General features: G+C 39.7%; 1 protein-coding gene across 2 annotated transcripts in view; it reads left to right on the top strand.

The window, feature by feature from the left end:
- BRD10 (bromodomain containing 10) overlaps window positions 1-12,764 on the top strand; it is a 46,833-nt gene that overhangs the window by 26,333 nt on the left and 7,736 nt on the right. For both annotated transcript variants that reach the window (XM_063180251.1, XM_063180250.1), the window contains 2 exons: window positions 5,714-5,829; window positions 12,088-12,275. In XM_063180251.1, coding sequence (XP_063036321.1) covers window positions 5,714-5,829; window positions 12,088-12,275 — 304 coding nt within the window. The remainder of the gene's footprint in view (window positions 1-5,713; window positions 5,830-12,087; window positions 12,276-12,764) is intronic.

Raw genomic sequence — 12,764 nt, 5'->3', positions numbered from 1 at the left:
CAATTCTTTTCTCTTGAACTTTCATGCATTTCCATGTGTGACTGACTAAAACTCCAATAAATATATTTATTGGGGAAGTTGTCTTTAAACTGCTTTTGCCACATACCTTTCTACAGTTCCAAATGTGAAAGTGTGGGTTCTGCGTGAGAGATCAATGTGTACTCATACATTTTTGTCACAGAAATACTACTATGTATTCAGAACAGTTCACAATGCTTTAGATATTGGTCAATCAGTATATTCTTTTGAAAAAATAATTCAAGACATTCCTGTCAGCACATAGTATTAGCAAAACAGCGGCTTTTAAGACACTCATCTGAAGAATGCAGAAACACTTCTATATCCAGAGTTAAGAAGAGAAAAATGCTCGGATATATGAGAAGGAGTTAAGTACAACTTAAAAAACATAGATGTTTCGTAAACAGTTTAGGATACTACATACATCCATTTTCTTTGTGAATTCCAGAGGTCTAAGTTAGTCGATAACTTTGAAGTTCTTGTAATGGAGGAGTAAAATGTGACAATTCAGTGCTGGATAATTTTATTCTTCTGGATTCAACAGTAAGCTCATGCTGATAATAAACTTTCTCTTGTGTTTTTGTGGTTTATATATTTTATATATATTTATATTTTTTATATAAATAAAAAATTTATTTTATTTATTTTATTTATAAAAGTGGTATATTAATCAACACTGTGATGATTGTGTAGTAATTGTGCCTAAAGAAAATTGGAATGTGGCTAAATATTTGAATGAAAACCATTTCACAGTAATGAATTAAATCAGGAGACAAAGACGGTCTTGGTAGCAAGAAATTTATTGCAGTTTGTTTTGGTGTTGTTGTTTTTTGTTTGTTTTACTTTATTTGCCTATATTAGAAAGAAAGTCATTTTAGGACATAACTTTGTGTGATCAGAAATATAGGTCATGGAAGTGCATGCTGGAGTCAGGACTTCTCATTAGTTGCTGGTAAATGCTCAAAGATAGAATTAATTAAGAGATGTCATAAGTGAATTTGTTTTATAATTTACTACAAGCCATTCTTCCTGACTCTCTATTAATCCCAGTCTTCAAAGAATGTCCAAGGTTGGTTAGCTGTTGATATATATTTATAATATTCAGAATGATGTTGCTGAAAGTAAAATGCAAGAGGCTGACTCTAAGGAACTTCTACTGTAGAAGATAAATCTAAGCATTTTCAAAATTAAAACACTTTCATCAACAGATGAGTTTGCATAGAGTGAAAACATGATCTTATAATGCATTCTTATTCAGTCAAAATTGGAAGTGCCTGAAATTGTAGTATTTGGCCCATAAATAAATTATTAAGAACATTCAACATTTATCCATATATGATTTGAAAAAATTACTGATCTCTTTTCTTTAGGTATCTGTTGTCCAAAGCAGCTGGTGATCGCCAACTCCCTCTCTGTGTGACATCACTAGAAAACGCTAGACTGGTGATGTCACACATACCACAGAACCCCGCAGCAGAATGGAGCAGGCCTATTAAGGGTAAGTTTCCTCCCTCCACCACCACCCCTTTTCAACAATATTGCATGGTTTTATAAGATTACTAATTTTCTTTACTTTATGTCCCTGGGATATAATGTAAAGATTACAGACAATCTTATAAAACTGCTTAATATTGTGGTGTTGTGTGTGTGTGTTTATTTAAAAGCAAAACAAAAACTCATATAAAAAGTTCAGTCCTTACCCCAGTATCAATATCCTGGCTCCAGTCTGCTTTGGGGTTCCATGATAAGTATACCAGAATAGTGTATGTTGGTGCATCGATCACAGAGAGTGGAGTCAGCATTTCCTGGCTGCTCTGGATGTCAGAAACCTTATTTTAAAAGGTGAGTTTTCAGTTGAATGTGTTGAATGTCTCTCTGCATTTAAACAGAAACATTCAGCCCATTTGAAAAATGTATTTTTATTGTGTTCGCATTTTGGAAATTTACTTTTAAGTTGACATAGCCTAAAGTCACATTACATACTTCTCTATCTAGTCCTTTTTTCCTCTGGTATTTTCCTGTGTTAATACCTTATATTGTGTTTCCAGAAAAAAAATAGTGTCTTGTTTGTCACTAATTGGAGCAACATGGTAACTAAATTTGGTTTAATACCATTCTCAGTGATCTGGACAAGGGGATGAAGGGCGTCCTCAGTCAGCCCACAGACAACACCAATCTGGGTGGGAATGTTGACCTGCTGGAGGGCAGGAAGGCTCTGCAGAGGGATCTGGACAGGCTGGATCATGGGCCGAGCCCAGTGGTGTGAGGCTCAACAAGGCCCAGTGCTGGGCCCTGCCCTTGGGTCACAGCAACCCCAGGCAGTGCCACAGGCTGGGGCAGAGTGGCTGCAAAGCTGCCACAGGAAAAGGCCCTGGGGGTGCTGGTGACAGCAGCTGAGCGTGAGCCAGCAGTGCCCAGGGGGCCAAGAAGGGCAATGGCATACCTCAAATCCTGTGTTCAGTTCTGGGCCCCTCACTACAAGAAGGACATTTCGGTGCTGAAGTGAGACCAGAGAAGGGCAATGGAGCTGGTGAAGTGTCTGAAACATAAATCTTGTAAGAAGCAGCTGAGGGAGCTGAGGGTGTTGAGCCTGAAGAAAAGGAGGTGTAGGAGAGAGCTGCGTGGAAGGAGTGTGTAGCCAGGTGGGGGTTGACATCTTTTCCCAGGGAACAAGTGCTGTATGTTTCTGATGAACATACTTTTGGAGATCCAGCCTGAACCTCCTAAGCCTCAGTTTGTAGCTGATCTCTTACAATGTATCATTTGGTATTTTTGAGAATTTACAAGGCAGATATTTGTGAAAACAAGTGTATTATCTATGGAAGTTAGTGGGCAGCTATGTAATAGGGAGTTAAGTCATGGCTTTATCAATTATTGATTTGCCTTTACCCCCCTCTGAATAAAAGACAAGCATCGGACTGTGTTAGAGAATCAAATTGCACATGAAAAGAAATGTTTTGTTGTGATGGATCTTAAGATTTTATAAATGTTTTTAATGTCTCTTTTTACTGTGTAATATTTAAGGAATAATAACATCTAGCATTTATGTGTTTGCACAGAAAATCAACTAAACCACAATCATTTAAAAGAGAATGATTTTTTTTTATTCGAGCCTTTTTTTGGCCTATACTCTTCAGTCCTGACTACTTCTGAGGAAAAAAGGTTTTTCTCCTGGCTAAAATTTGTTCATTTTTCCCTTAACAAGTTTATTGTCAACTCTAAAACCCCACTAAGAAAAATAAGTAATTGAAACAAAGGGGAATAATTAATCTATGCTTTTTAAAATGATATTGCTATAAAATTTTCATTGAAATTACTTGGAAGTATGGTTCCTCTTTGCCTGTTTCTCCACCCTGTTGAGATCATTCTGAAGGGTTGCACGGCTCTCTGGGGTGTTGTCCACTGCTCCCAGCTTTGTGTCGTTGGTGAACTCACTGAGGAGGCATCTGCCACTTCATCCAAGTCACTGATGAACAAGTTAAACAATACTGGATCAGTACTGAACCCTTGGGGACAGCACTAGAGACAGGCCTCCATCTAGAGCTGCTAATGCTGTAGAATTAGGGGGCAGGAATTGGCTAGCTTTTTATGTTTGGTTTTGTAAGCAGAGAGATAAGTAATATATTTGTTTTTCTGTGAAGTATTAATGAAGTCAGTAAAGTCTTGAAGTCTGTTCTTGACTAAACATTGTACATGTTCTGGCTGTCTAACAGTTGCTGCTTCAAATTTATTCAGTGGTCAGCTGATACTTATTTTTCTCATAAATACTCTTTTTTTTTGTAAAGCCAAGACCTTAGCCTTATTTAAAGACAAATAAGGCTCAGAAATTAATAATTTCTTGGGGTTTTTACTTTGCAGTGATTTTTCATGTATTTTTAATATTGCATTTTCACACTTTTTTTTTGCTATGTCACTGCATGTAGAGCATTTCTTCTTCACAATAGTAGTAGCATTGTTTAGTTTTGCTATTTGATTTTTTTGAGATAATGCACTAATGCTCTGCAGTACATAAATACGTTATTTTAAACAATCTGCAAAATGTTTTGTTTACCTTACAAGAAAAAGATATCTGTGCCTGTAATATTCTTTTGTATGTAAACTATTAATTCTGTTGATTGCTGACTTTAAGAGATGATACCAAATCCTCTGGTAGACTACAGTACGCACAAGGTCTGGTTTTTGTTGTAGTGATTAGTGACAGGTTTTATGCATGAGACTGGCCACAAGTGAAGGAAATTATAATACAGTTTACTGGCTTTGTCTGTGTGTACAACATTGGTCATTATGTGGTAATGTGGCATAATGATCCAACTTGAAATCTTTGCTTTTGTAATTTTAGTTGAAGAATGAAGGTAACTGTTTGTTTTGTAATGTAACATGTAAATGATTATCCATTAAAAAATAGATACTTTTTCTTCAAACAAGCATTCAAACTGAGTGATCTTTGTACATTTAAAAGATCTGCTGAAGTGTGTAGAGAGAAATTGTCCAAAGTCCTTGGGAAGATCATTCTTGTAGAGTGCTGAAAGGCAGCTATGATAAGCTTTATCCAGATTTTCCTGTCTTAGCTTTCTTGGTGTGCTAGACCACAGGAGGCTGTGAAGGATATGTGCACTATCAAAAGCTAAATATGTATATGAAATAAGAAAGTTCTCAAGTCCTGCTTCTTTTTCTTGCAGAACCATAGTCTCTTGAGTGTTTTACATCTTCTTTGACAAGTAGAGAGCTAAAATCTTCATTTATATAAAATGCACAGAGTTGGTTGAGTGGCAAAAGTGCTATACCACATCTCCTTTATAACAGTTACATATATATGCATTGTTCAGTCTTTTGTGCAATGAACTACAGAATAAAGTTTTGGGGAAAAAATATGTACAAGGGGTATGTGTGACTGTTAAGGGCTGTGTTCTGCAGCATCGTGGCCAGCATGGTTGTAATTTCCCAATGTCTTCACTCCTTATTTAGACTTTCTAGATTTATGAAAACATGAATATAAGATTACATATATCAGTTTTGAAAATAAAACTTTTAATTATGTGTTTGAATTAAAAGCTTAAAGGATATATGTTGGAAAACTGGGCTTTGTGGCATAGTCGCATAGTGGCATGTTGCTTCATAAAAGACAAATTTGCTAAACTTCTCTTTTAAAAAAAGCTTTTTTTCTAGAACTTTAAATAAAATGTAACAGAAAAACATTGTGATTTTTATCCTTGAAAATTGTAGTAAGGTTTCTTTTGCAAATAATAATGTTATACTTTATACCACTTCTCTTAAATGAGATTATGGTGCAATTTTCTGTAAAAATTTTAACTCAGAAAAGTGTACATACGTGGTTGATTTCCCTGAACTGAATAGATTACTACCCATGTTGGTTACTCATTTAAGTAATTTTGAGCACATGGAGTATTTGTAGAATCCTTTCAATTTTAATTTTGACCTGTGAAAAGTGATCATCCTTGCAGTATTACTTTTCCAACTATGACATTATCCCTCTGTAGTATTAAAATAAAAGTAATAATGTCCTAGATAGATATAACTCTGGAAGGGTGGATGTAACTCTGGAAGTTCCTAATCTTTTCTTCCAGTTGTCTTCCTCATATGATATATCCATGTACCAAGATTATTGTAGTACTAGTAAAATCTAACAGGATTTTAGTCTAATGCAATGATAAATAAACGGAATTTATGTTTTCAGGGAAGATGGTTCCACCGGAAGCAAGCAGTAAAGGAATTGCATGGTACATTGTTACGACTGCTTAATGAACTGTTACCATGGGAACCAAAGCTAATTAAAGCATTTCAAAGAAACAGGTAATTACCTGCTCTTTTTTTTTTTTCAACAGTGGTGCATGGGATGAAAAACAGAGCCAAATTCACCTTTTAAATACTGATCTATAAGTTGGCTTCTTAAATAAATGAAAGTAAAATAGTTTGAGGAGAGGAGTGAGGCACTGGCAATACTTTGGTAGGAAGAGGTATCTTATATTCCAGATTTACTATCTCAAAAAAAATTTGAGCGTAACCTGGTAGTGTTTTTTTCCTCTAAAACACTCTAGAGTCCTTTAGCATGCTGATCAATAGTATACTGCAAGACAGCTAGGATTTGTATTTCTGCTTATTTGGTTAAGAGATGCTGAAAATCTTTCTCTAGAGGACTATATCAGGGCTCCTTAGAATACTCTTAACTACTTACTATGTAAAGCTACCTATATTAACTATTAATAAATTCTCCACAGAACAATTCTTGAAGCATTGTTTTGAGGTCTTTGTAACACAGTAAATTAGAAATGCATTTGGAAAGAAGTATGTCAGAGGAATATGAGTGAAATAGTGACAGGTTTCAAGCTAGTAAAGTGCAAGTATTAGTAACAGTGAAACTGCTACTCTGATTATAAATCATGGAGAGATTAGATACTATCTTTCAGCTCAGTGCCATTTTTTCCCCTTAACCATACAGCTGTTGCTATAATCCTACCTTAGCTTTGCCATGAGGCTTGAACTCTGTAACAAAGGATTGCAAGAGAGGCTTCTTAAATGTTGGGTGTGAAGGAAGCAAGTTACACTGTTTTGTGATGCAGAGCTAATGCTGGAAGGTGTTATGTTTGAAAAATGAAAACATAATACCAAAGATATTACATTGGTTCCTCAGTAACTCATTTTGTGAATATCATCCATGAATTAAAATTCTTATTTGGAAATTTGGGATATTGTTGAATATTTTGCTTTCAATAAATACAAGTTTTGGGGTTTTCCTATTCCTTTCTCTTCTTACTCCTGTTCATTTTCCTTAGCTGTTAATTTCTTCCTGTCTTTCACAATTTAGAATCCTTCTGGACACATGGCAAATAGCATTACTGTCAGGAAGAGTTTAGTTTTTCAGTATGTGAAGTCTACTGTTATACCCTTTTAGTAAATTCTGTTGTGGAATGATTTGGTGCTCAGTATTCTTGTCTGTCAAATCAAAGAATCTTAGAATGGTTTGGATTAGAAGAGACCTTGAAGATCATACAATTCCAATCCACATGGGCAGGGACGCCTTTTGTAAATGAGGCTCCTCAAAACCCCAACTAATCTGGCCTTCCAGGGATGGGGCTTCACCAACTTTTCTGGACAGCCTGTTCCAGTGCCTCACCATGGTTGCACTTTAGAATTTCTTCCCAATTTCTAATCCAAACCTACTCTCTTTGAATTTGAAGCCATTGCCCCTTGTATTCTCACTACAAGCTCTTGAACAAGTCTCTCTCCCTTCCTTTTTTGAAGGCTCCCTTCACATACTAGAATGCTGCAATTAGGTCTCACCAGAGCTGGCTCTTTTCCAGGCTGACCAATCTCTCTCAGTCTTTCTGCACAGGAGGTGCTCCATGCCTCTGATCATCTTGGTGGCCTCTGGAGTCACTCCAACAGTTCCATGTCCTTCCTGGGAGCCCAGAGCTGATGCAGCCCTGCAGGTGGGGTCTCAGCAGAGCAGGGCAGAGGGGCAGAATCCCCTCCCTGCCCTGCTGCCCACCCTGCTCTGGATGCAGCCCAGGACACGTGTGGCTCTCTGGGCTGGCAGTGCCCGTGGCTGGGGCATGTCCAGCCTCTCACCCACCAGCACCCCCAATTCCTTCTGGGCAGGGCTGCTGGGATCTGTTCATGCCCAGCCTGTGCTGAGACAGGGGGTTTCCCCAAAACAGGTGCAGCACCTTGCACTTTGCCTTGTTAAAACACATGAGATTTTCCCATGGACCCATTTTTCAAGCTTGCCCAGGTCCCTCTGGATGGCATTCCATCCTCTAGGTGTGTCAGCTACACTGCTCAGCTTGATGGCATCTGCAAACTTGCTGAGAGGGCCCTCAGTCCCTCTGTCTATGTAACTAGTGATGATATTAAATAACTTCGGTCTGAGTATGGACCCCTGAGGGACACCACTTGTCACTGATGCCCATCACTGTGCCATTGACCACTACCCTCTGGATGCCTATCCACTTAATGGCCTGCTTGTCAAATCCCAGTCTCTCTGATTTCAGAGACAAAGATCTTGCGGGGGGACCACATCAAAGGCTGTACAGAAATCAAGATAAATGACAACTGTAGCCATTCCCTTGTCCACTGATGTAGTCAGTCTATCCTAGGAGAACACTGAATTTGTCACTCAGGACTTGCCATTGGAGCAGCTGTGCTGGCTGTCTCAAATCACCTTCCTGTGCCTTAGCATAGGTTCTAGAGGAGTCTATTCTGTGATCTTCCTCACTATAGGAAAGGCTGACAGGTCCCAGGGTCCTCCTTTCAACCTTTTTTTAAGATGTGTACAATGTTTTACTTTTTCTTGCCACCTGGGACTTCACCTGACTACCAAGATTTTTTCAAATAGCATGGAGAGTGGCTTGGAGAATACATCAGCCAATTCCCTCTCTTCGGTACGTTCACATTCTTCAGGTAATCATGAACTGAAATTTACTTAGAGTGGGAGGGACTTTATTCTCCCAATCCCTATCCTACTGTCCATCCTCTCAAGAGGTTTGGGAAGAAATGTTGCCCTTGGAGACTGAACCAAAATGATGTTGAGTACCGCAGCCTTCTCCTTATTCATTGTTACCAGTTTCCACCCTTATTATCAGAGGGGATCACCTTCTTTGCCCTTCCTTTTGTGGTTAGCATGCCTGTAGAAGCCCTCCCTCCCTGTTATTCTTTGTGTCCTTTGCCTAGATCAATTCCAGGTCTCTTCAAGCTCTTCCTGGGCCACCCATCCTAGCTCTAACTGCTTGTCCATTTGCTTCTTTCCTTTCACTCTGACCAGCAGTTCCCTACTCAGCCCTGCTGTTCCCTTGCCTTCCTTGCCCAGTTTCTTGCTCCTGGGGTTTGCCAGCTCTTGCACGTGGTGGAAGAATTCCTTAAAGGTCTGCCAGCTCAGTTCCACTCCCTTGTCCCTGAGGAAAGTCTCCTCAGTGGATCTCACTGGCTATCTCCTTGAAGAGCTGAAAGTCTGCTTTCCTAAAGTTCAGGGCCTAACTTTGTTCCTCACCTGGCCCATAGCCCTCAGGACTGCAAACTCCAGCAATGTGTGGTCACTGCAGCCCAGACTCCTTCCAACGCTGATGTTCACATCAGCTCACTTCCACTGCTGCCCTTCAGATCCAGGATTGTATCCCCTCTGGAAGGGCTGCCGTCTATTCCTCTGCTCCAGAAAGTATCCCTCATGCTTTCCAAGAGTCTCCTGGCTTGCCTGCAGCTTGCTGTGCTGCTTTCCCAGCAGATTTTGGGATGGTTGAAATGCCCCAGCAGGACAAGAGCCTGTGAGGATGATGCCTCCTGTAGCTGGAGCAAGAAGGCTTCATCAGTAGGGTCCCTTTGATCAGGGGTCTGTACTTAAAACCATCCACAAGGTTCCCTTTGTTGCTTTGGTCCCTGATCCTTGGCCACAGGCATTTGCCCTGCTCGTGGCTGCTCTTCAGAGGCAGCTCTTCACACTCAGTCTGCCTCCTGATGTAGAGGGCCACCCCTCTGCCTCTCTCTTTCCTCACCTCTCTCTTCTGGAGAGCCTGTAGCCATCAGTAGTCACACTCCAGTCACATCCCACCAGGTTTCAGTAATGGCAAGAAGATCATAACTTTATCATAACTTTCTTGGAGCACAGTGGCTTCCAGCTTCTGTTTGTTGCCAGTGTTGCATCAATATGGTCATAGAACACAGAACTGTAATCCAAAGTGTGTGAAATGCTATATATTAGCTGTGATTGATAGGAGTAAATTTTAGTCTGGAACAGTGTAGTTGAGATCTTACATGTGTGTGTGCTGGTAGCTTGAGAAGCATGCACTTGGAGTGCAAGATAACTTGCCAAATTAACTGAATTCAACTCGTGTCTTTAGTATGTGTGTTTATGCTGTAACCCTAGTTTATTCAACGAGGAAAGCCTGAGTATTTCCATGACATAACTTTTTGGACCTACACATAGCATACCAGGGACTAGGTCCATCTCAAGAGCGATGTTTACAAATCATGGGGAAAAAAGAAAGATATATGGAGGATTCTAGGTCACTGTCTTGGTCTGATTCATTATGCAACTGCTAAGCAGTAGTGTAGTGTAGCACCAGTGACAGTGGTGAAGAAAGGTGTCATGTAAAAGGGAAAAACCAATTGAGCAAAATTTGCTGCAATGGTGTAAACATCAGTTCCCCCATAAGTCTCACTGCAGCTGCTCTGTCTCAGTGAGGTACTAACATCTCCTAGTTGAATAACAGTGTTTAACTTCCAAACAGTGCAGAGGGCTGGGCAACCCTCCCTCCCTCCCTCCCTGCCCCCCCCTCCCTCCCTATTGTTGGCTTTAACTAGGAGGAGCAGACTTTATGATCAAAATCCTTTTCTTTCCCTTCTGAAAGATCCTCTGGTCTTTTCAAGATTATGACAGAGTATAATGTTGGATTGTATTTGAATAGCAGAAAGGTTTAAAAGAGAAAGTTACTTGTGCCCACTGATTACAATTGTTCACTGGCCTCACAGCAGAGGTTCCTCAAAAGAAAAAAGGAAATTACATCCACAAACTTTAGTACAGTAGTAGTTCCCGGTATGCTCCTGTAGTTTTTCCACACCTAGACTTCAAGCTCAAAATCCTGATAGCAGAGTTGAAGTATTATCCAAACGACATCTTCATACAGGCTTCAATGTCTGCTCTCAGTAAATGACTAGATCTCACTGACCCTTTAGAAGCCCCACCAGGCTCTCCGTCTATGCTGCCTGTCCATGATCCCATTTCAGGTCATTCTGCAATCTTCAGTCTCTGCTGGGGATGTGCCAGTCTCCAGCTCAATTGCAGCAGTTACTGTGCCTGGCCATGGATCCCACTCATCTGGACTGACCCGCAGACTGACCTTCTACCGGCATCATTACTGTGGAGCTGCCCAGAAATCACTCAACTGGGTCCTGGCCCTGGCAGGCATCACTGCAGGATCCTGGTCCTGATCTTGAACTTTGAATTGACTTCCTAGTTTGATCTCAGACCTGCCTCAGCATCAGGAATTTGCCTGTTAATCTGGGCTCTTGGTTGAAGCCAGTTATCATCCCTAGGCCTACCTGCGGCCACATTCAGTGGGAGTGGAATAGCTTGCTGACTGGTGAGGCTCTAGCCATACCAGCTGTGACATCATTCATGGCTCCTCCCTCTACAACTCATAGAAAGCAGTTGGCCATTGCTACATTCAATGCAAACAACCGATACACTAATGCAGAACAAAGAGTAAATTTAAGATCTTACTGTTACTGTCATAAGGGTTAGGTCCAGAATAGTCTAGATTCTATTCCACACAAGGTGTTAATTGCTATAATCTATTTATTCATTTCCTAAATAATCCTTCTGGGCATTGTGTTGGTTAGCACCAGCTGAATCCTGAAGTTCAATGTATTGGTACACTAAAATAGCCACTACATCTCATGTAAACAATGGTTTAGAAGAAGGGACAATGAAAACATGTACAGGTTAGCAATATCAAGGTAAGTGATGTGCTTATGAATGGTGTTCAAATGAGTGAAGTACCTGTGTATTTCTGTCATATGCACATTCTTTAGTGGATCGTGAACCAATGGAACTCATAGCAGCAGCTGTTCTAATGGGCCAGAGATAAGAAAGTGTTCTTAAGGAGAAAGTTACAATATAGTGTCATAGCTGAGCCAGAGGCATGATGTCTTTAAGAAAAACTATATTTACTAAATTCTCTTCTTGGGGTTGCCTTCAAAGTAAGGAGCAGACTTTTTACAGTTAATACTCTAGTCCATACAGGTATATTTGTCACAGGAAAGATCAAGGAGGGAAAGGAATATGGATACAGTAAAACAGTAATGGTCATTTGACTCAGTCTTTTTGCTATTGTTAGAGGACTTAATGAAATAGAATTCAGTTTTGGTAAAGTAAGGGACATTGCTCTCATTTCACATTTTCTGGTTTCAGAGACTTGCAGACAGGGCTACAGTGTAATTATTTGAAGGGCACAAGCAATTAAATCTATACCAACCTTTTGTTTGGCAGCAAATAGAAATAAAATTAATGTTTAAAAGTATGGTTTTTTTTTTAGTAAAGTTAGTTTTGTTATTTTTAAGGTCTAGATTGAAGAAGGACTATGATGACTTTAAAAGACATCCAGACCATGATAAATTTACCAGAGAATTGTGGAGTAATGATGAAAGTGAAGTTGATTCTGGCAAAGAATCTTTTGCAGTAGTATGCGGTAAATCATCAGAGTCTGCAGAACATGTAGAAGTTCCCAAAAAAGATCACTCAGACAATGGTAAGCATTTACTGGAATTCAGTAGCTTGAACTTGATTCAGGAGCTGAATTGAGTTCATTTGGGAACCTAATTTTTCCATGTGAGTTTGAGTCGTACTTTTTACCTTAACTGTACCACTGATAATATGAAAATGGCTTGTGGTCCATATCTGTCAGATGTAGACTTGAAGAAGGCAAACATGACCAAGATGAAAATTCTGCTTTATTGAAGTGTTTGCCATTTTTTGTGCTTAACTATCTCTATGATAACATAGTAGATCTGTGTGGAATTTTATGGTGGGTTGACCTTGGCCAGCTGCCAGATGCCTGTCCTACCACTGTCACCCCTCCCTCCCTTAAGAGGCTAGGGAGAGAAAACAATGTGGAAAAGCTTAATGGTCAAGATACAGACAAGGGAGATCATTCACTGGTTACTGTCACAGTCAAAATAGACTCGCTTCAGGAAAATTAAATTGAATTTGTTGTCAATTAAGAATAGAGTAGAATGGT

The sequence above is a fragment of the Melospiza melodia genome, chromosome Z, assembly GCF_035770615.1.
Source record: "Melospiza melodia melodia isolate bMelMel2 chromosome Z, bMelMel2.pri, whole genome shotgun sequence".
Taxonomy (NCBI): Eukaryota; Metazoa; Chordata; class Aves; order Passeriformes; family Passerellidae; genus Melospiza; species Melospiza melodia.
This window is presented reverse-complemented; position numbering and strand designations above follow the sequence as displayed.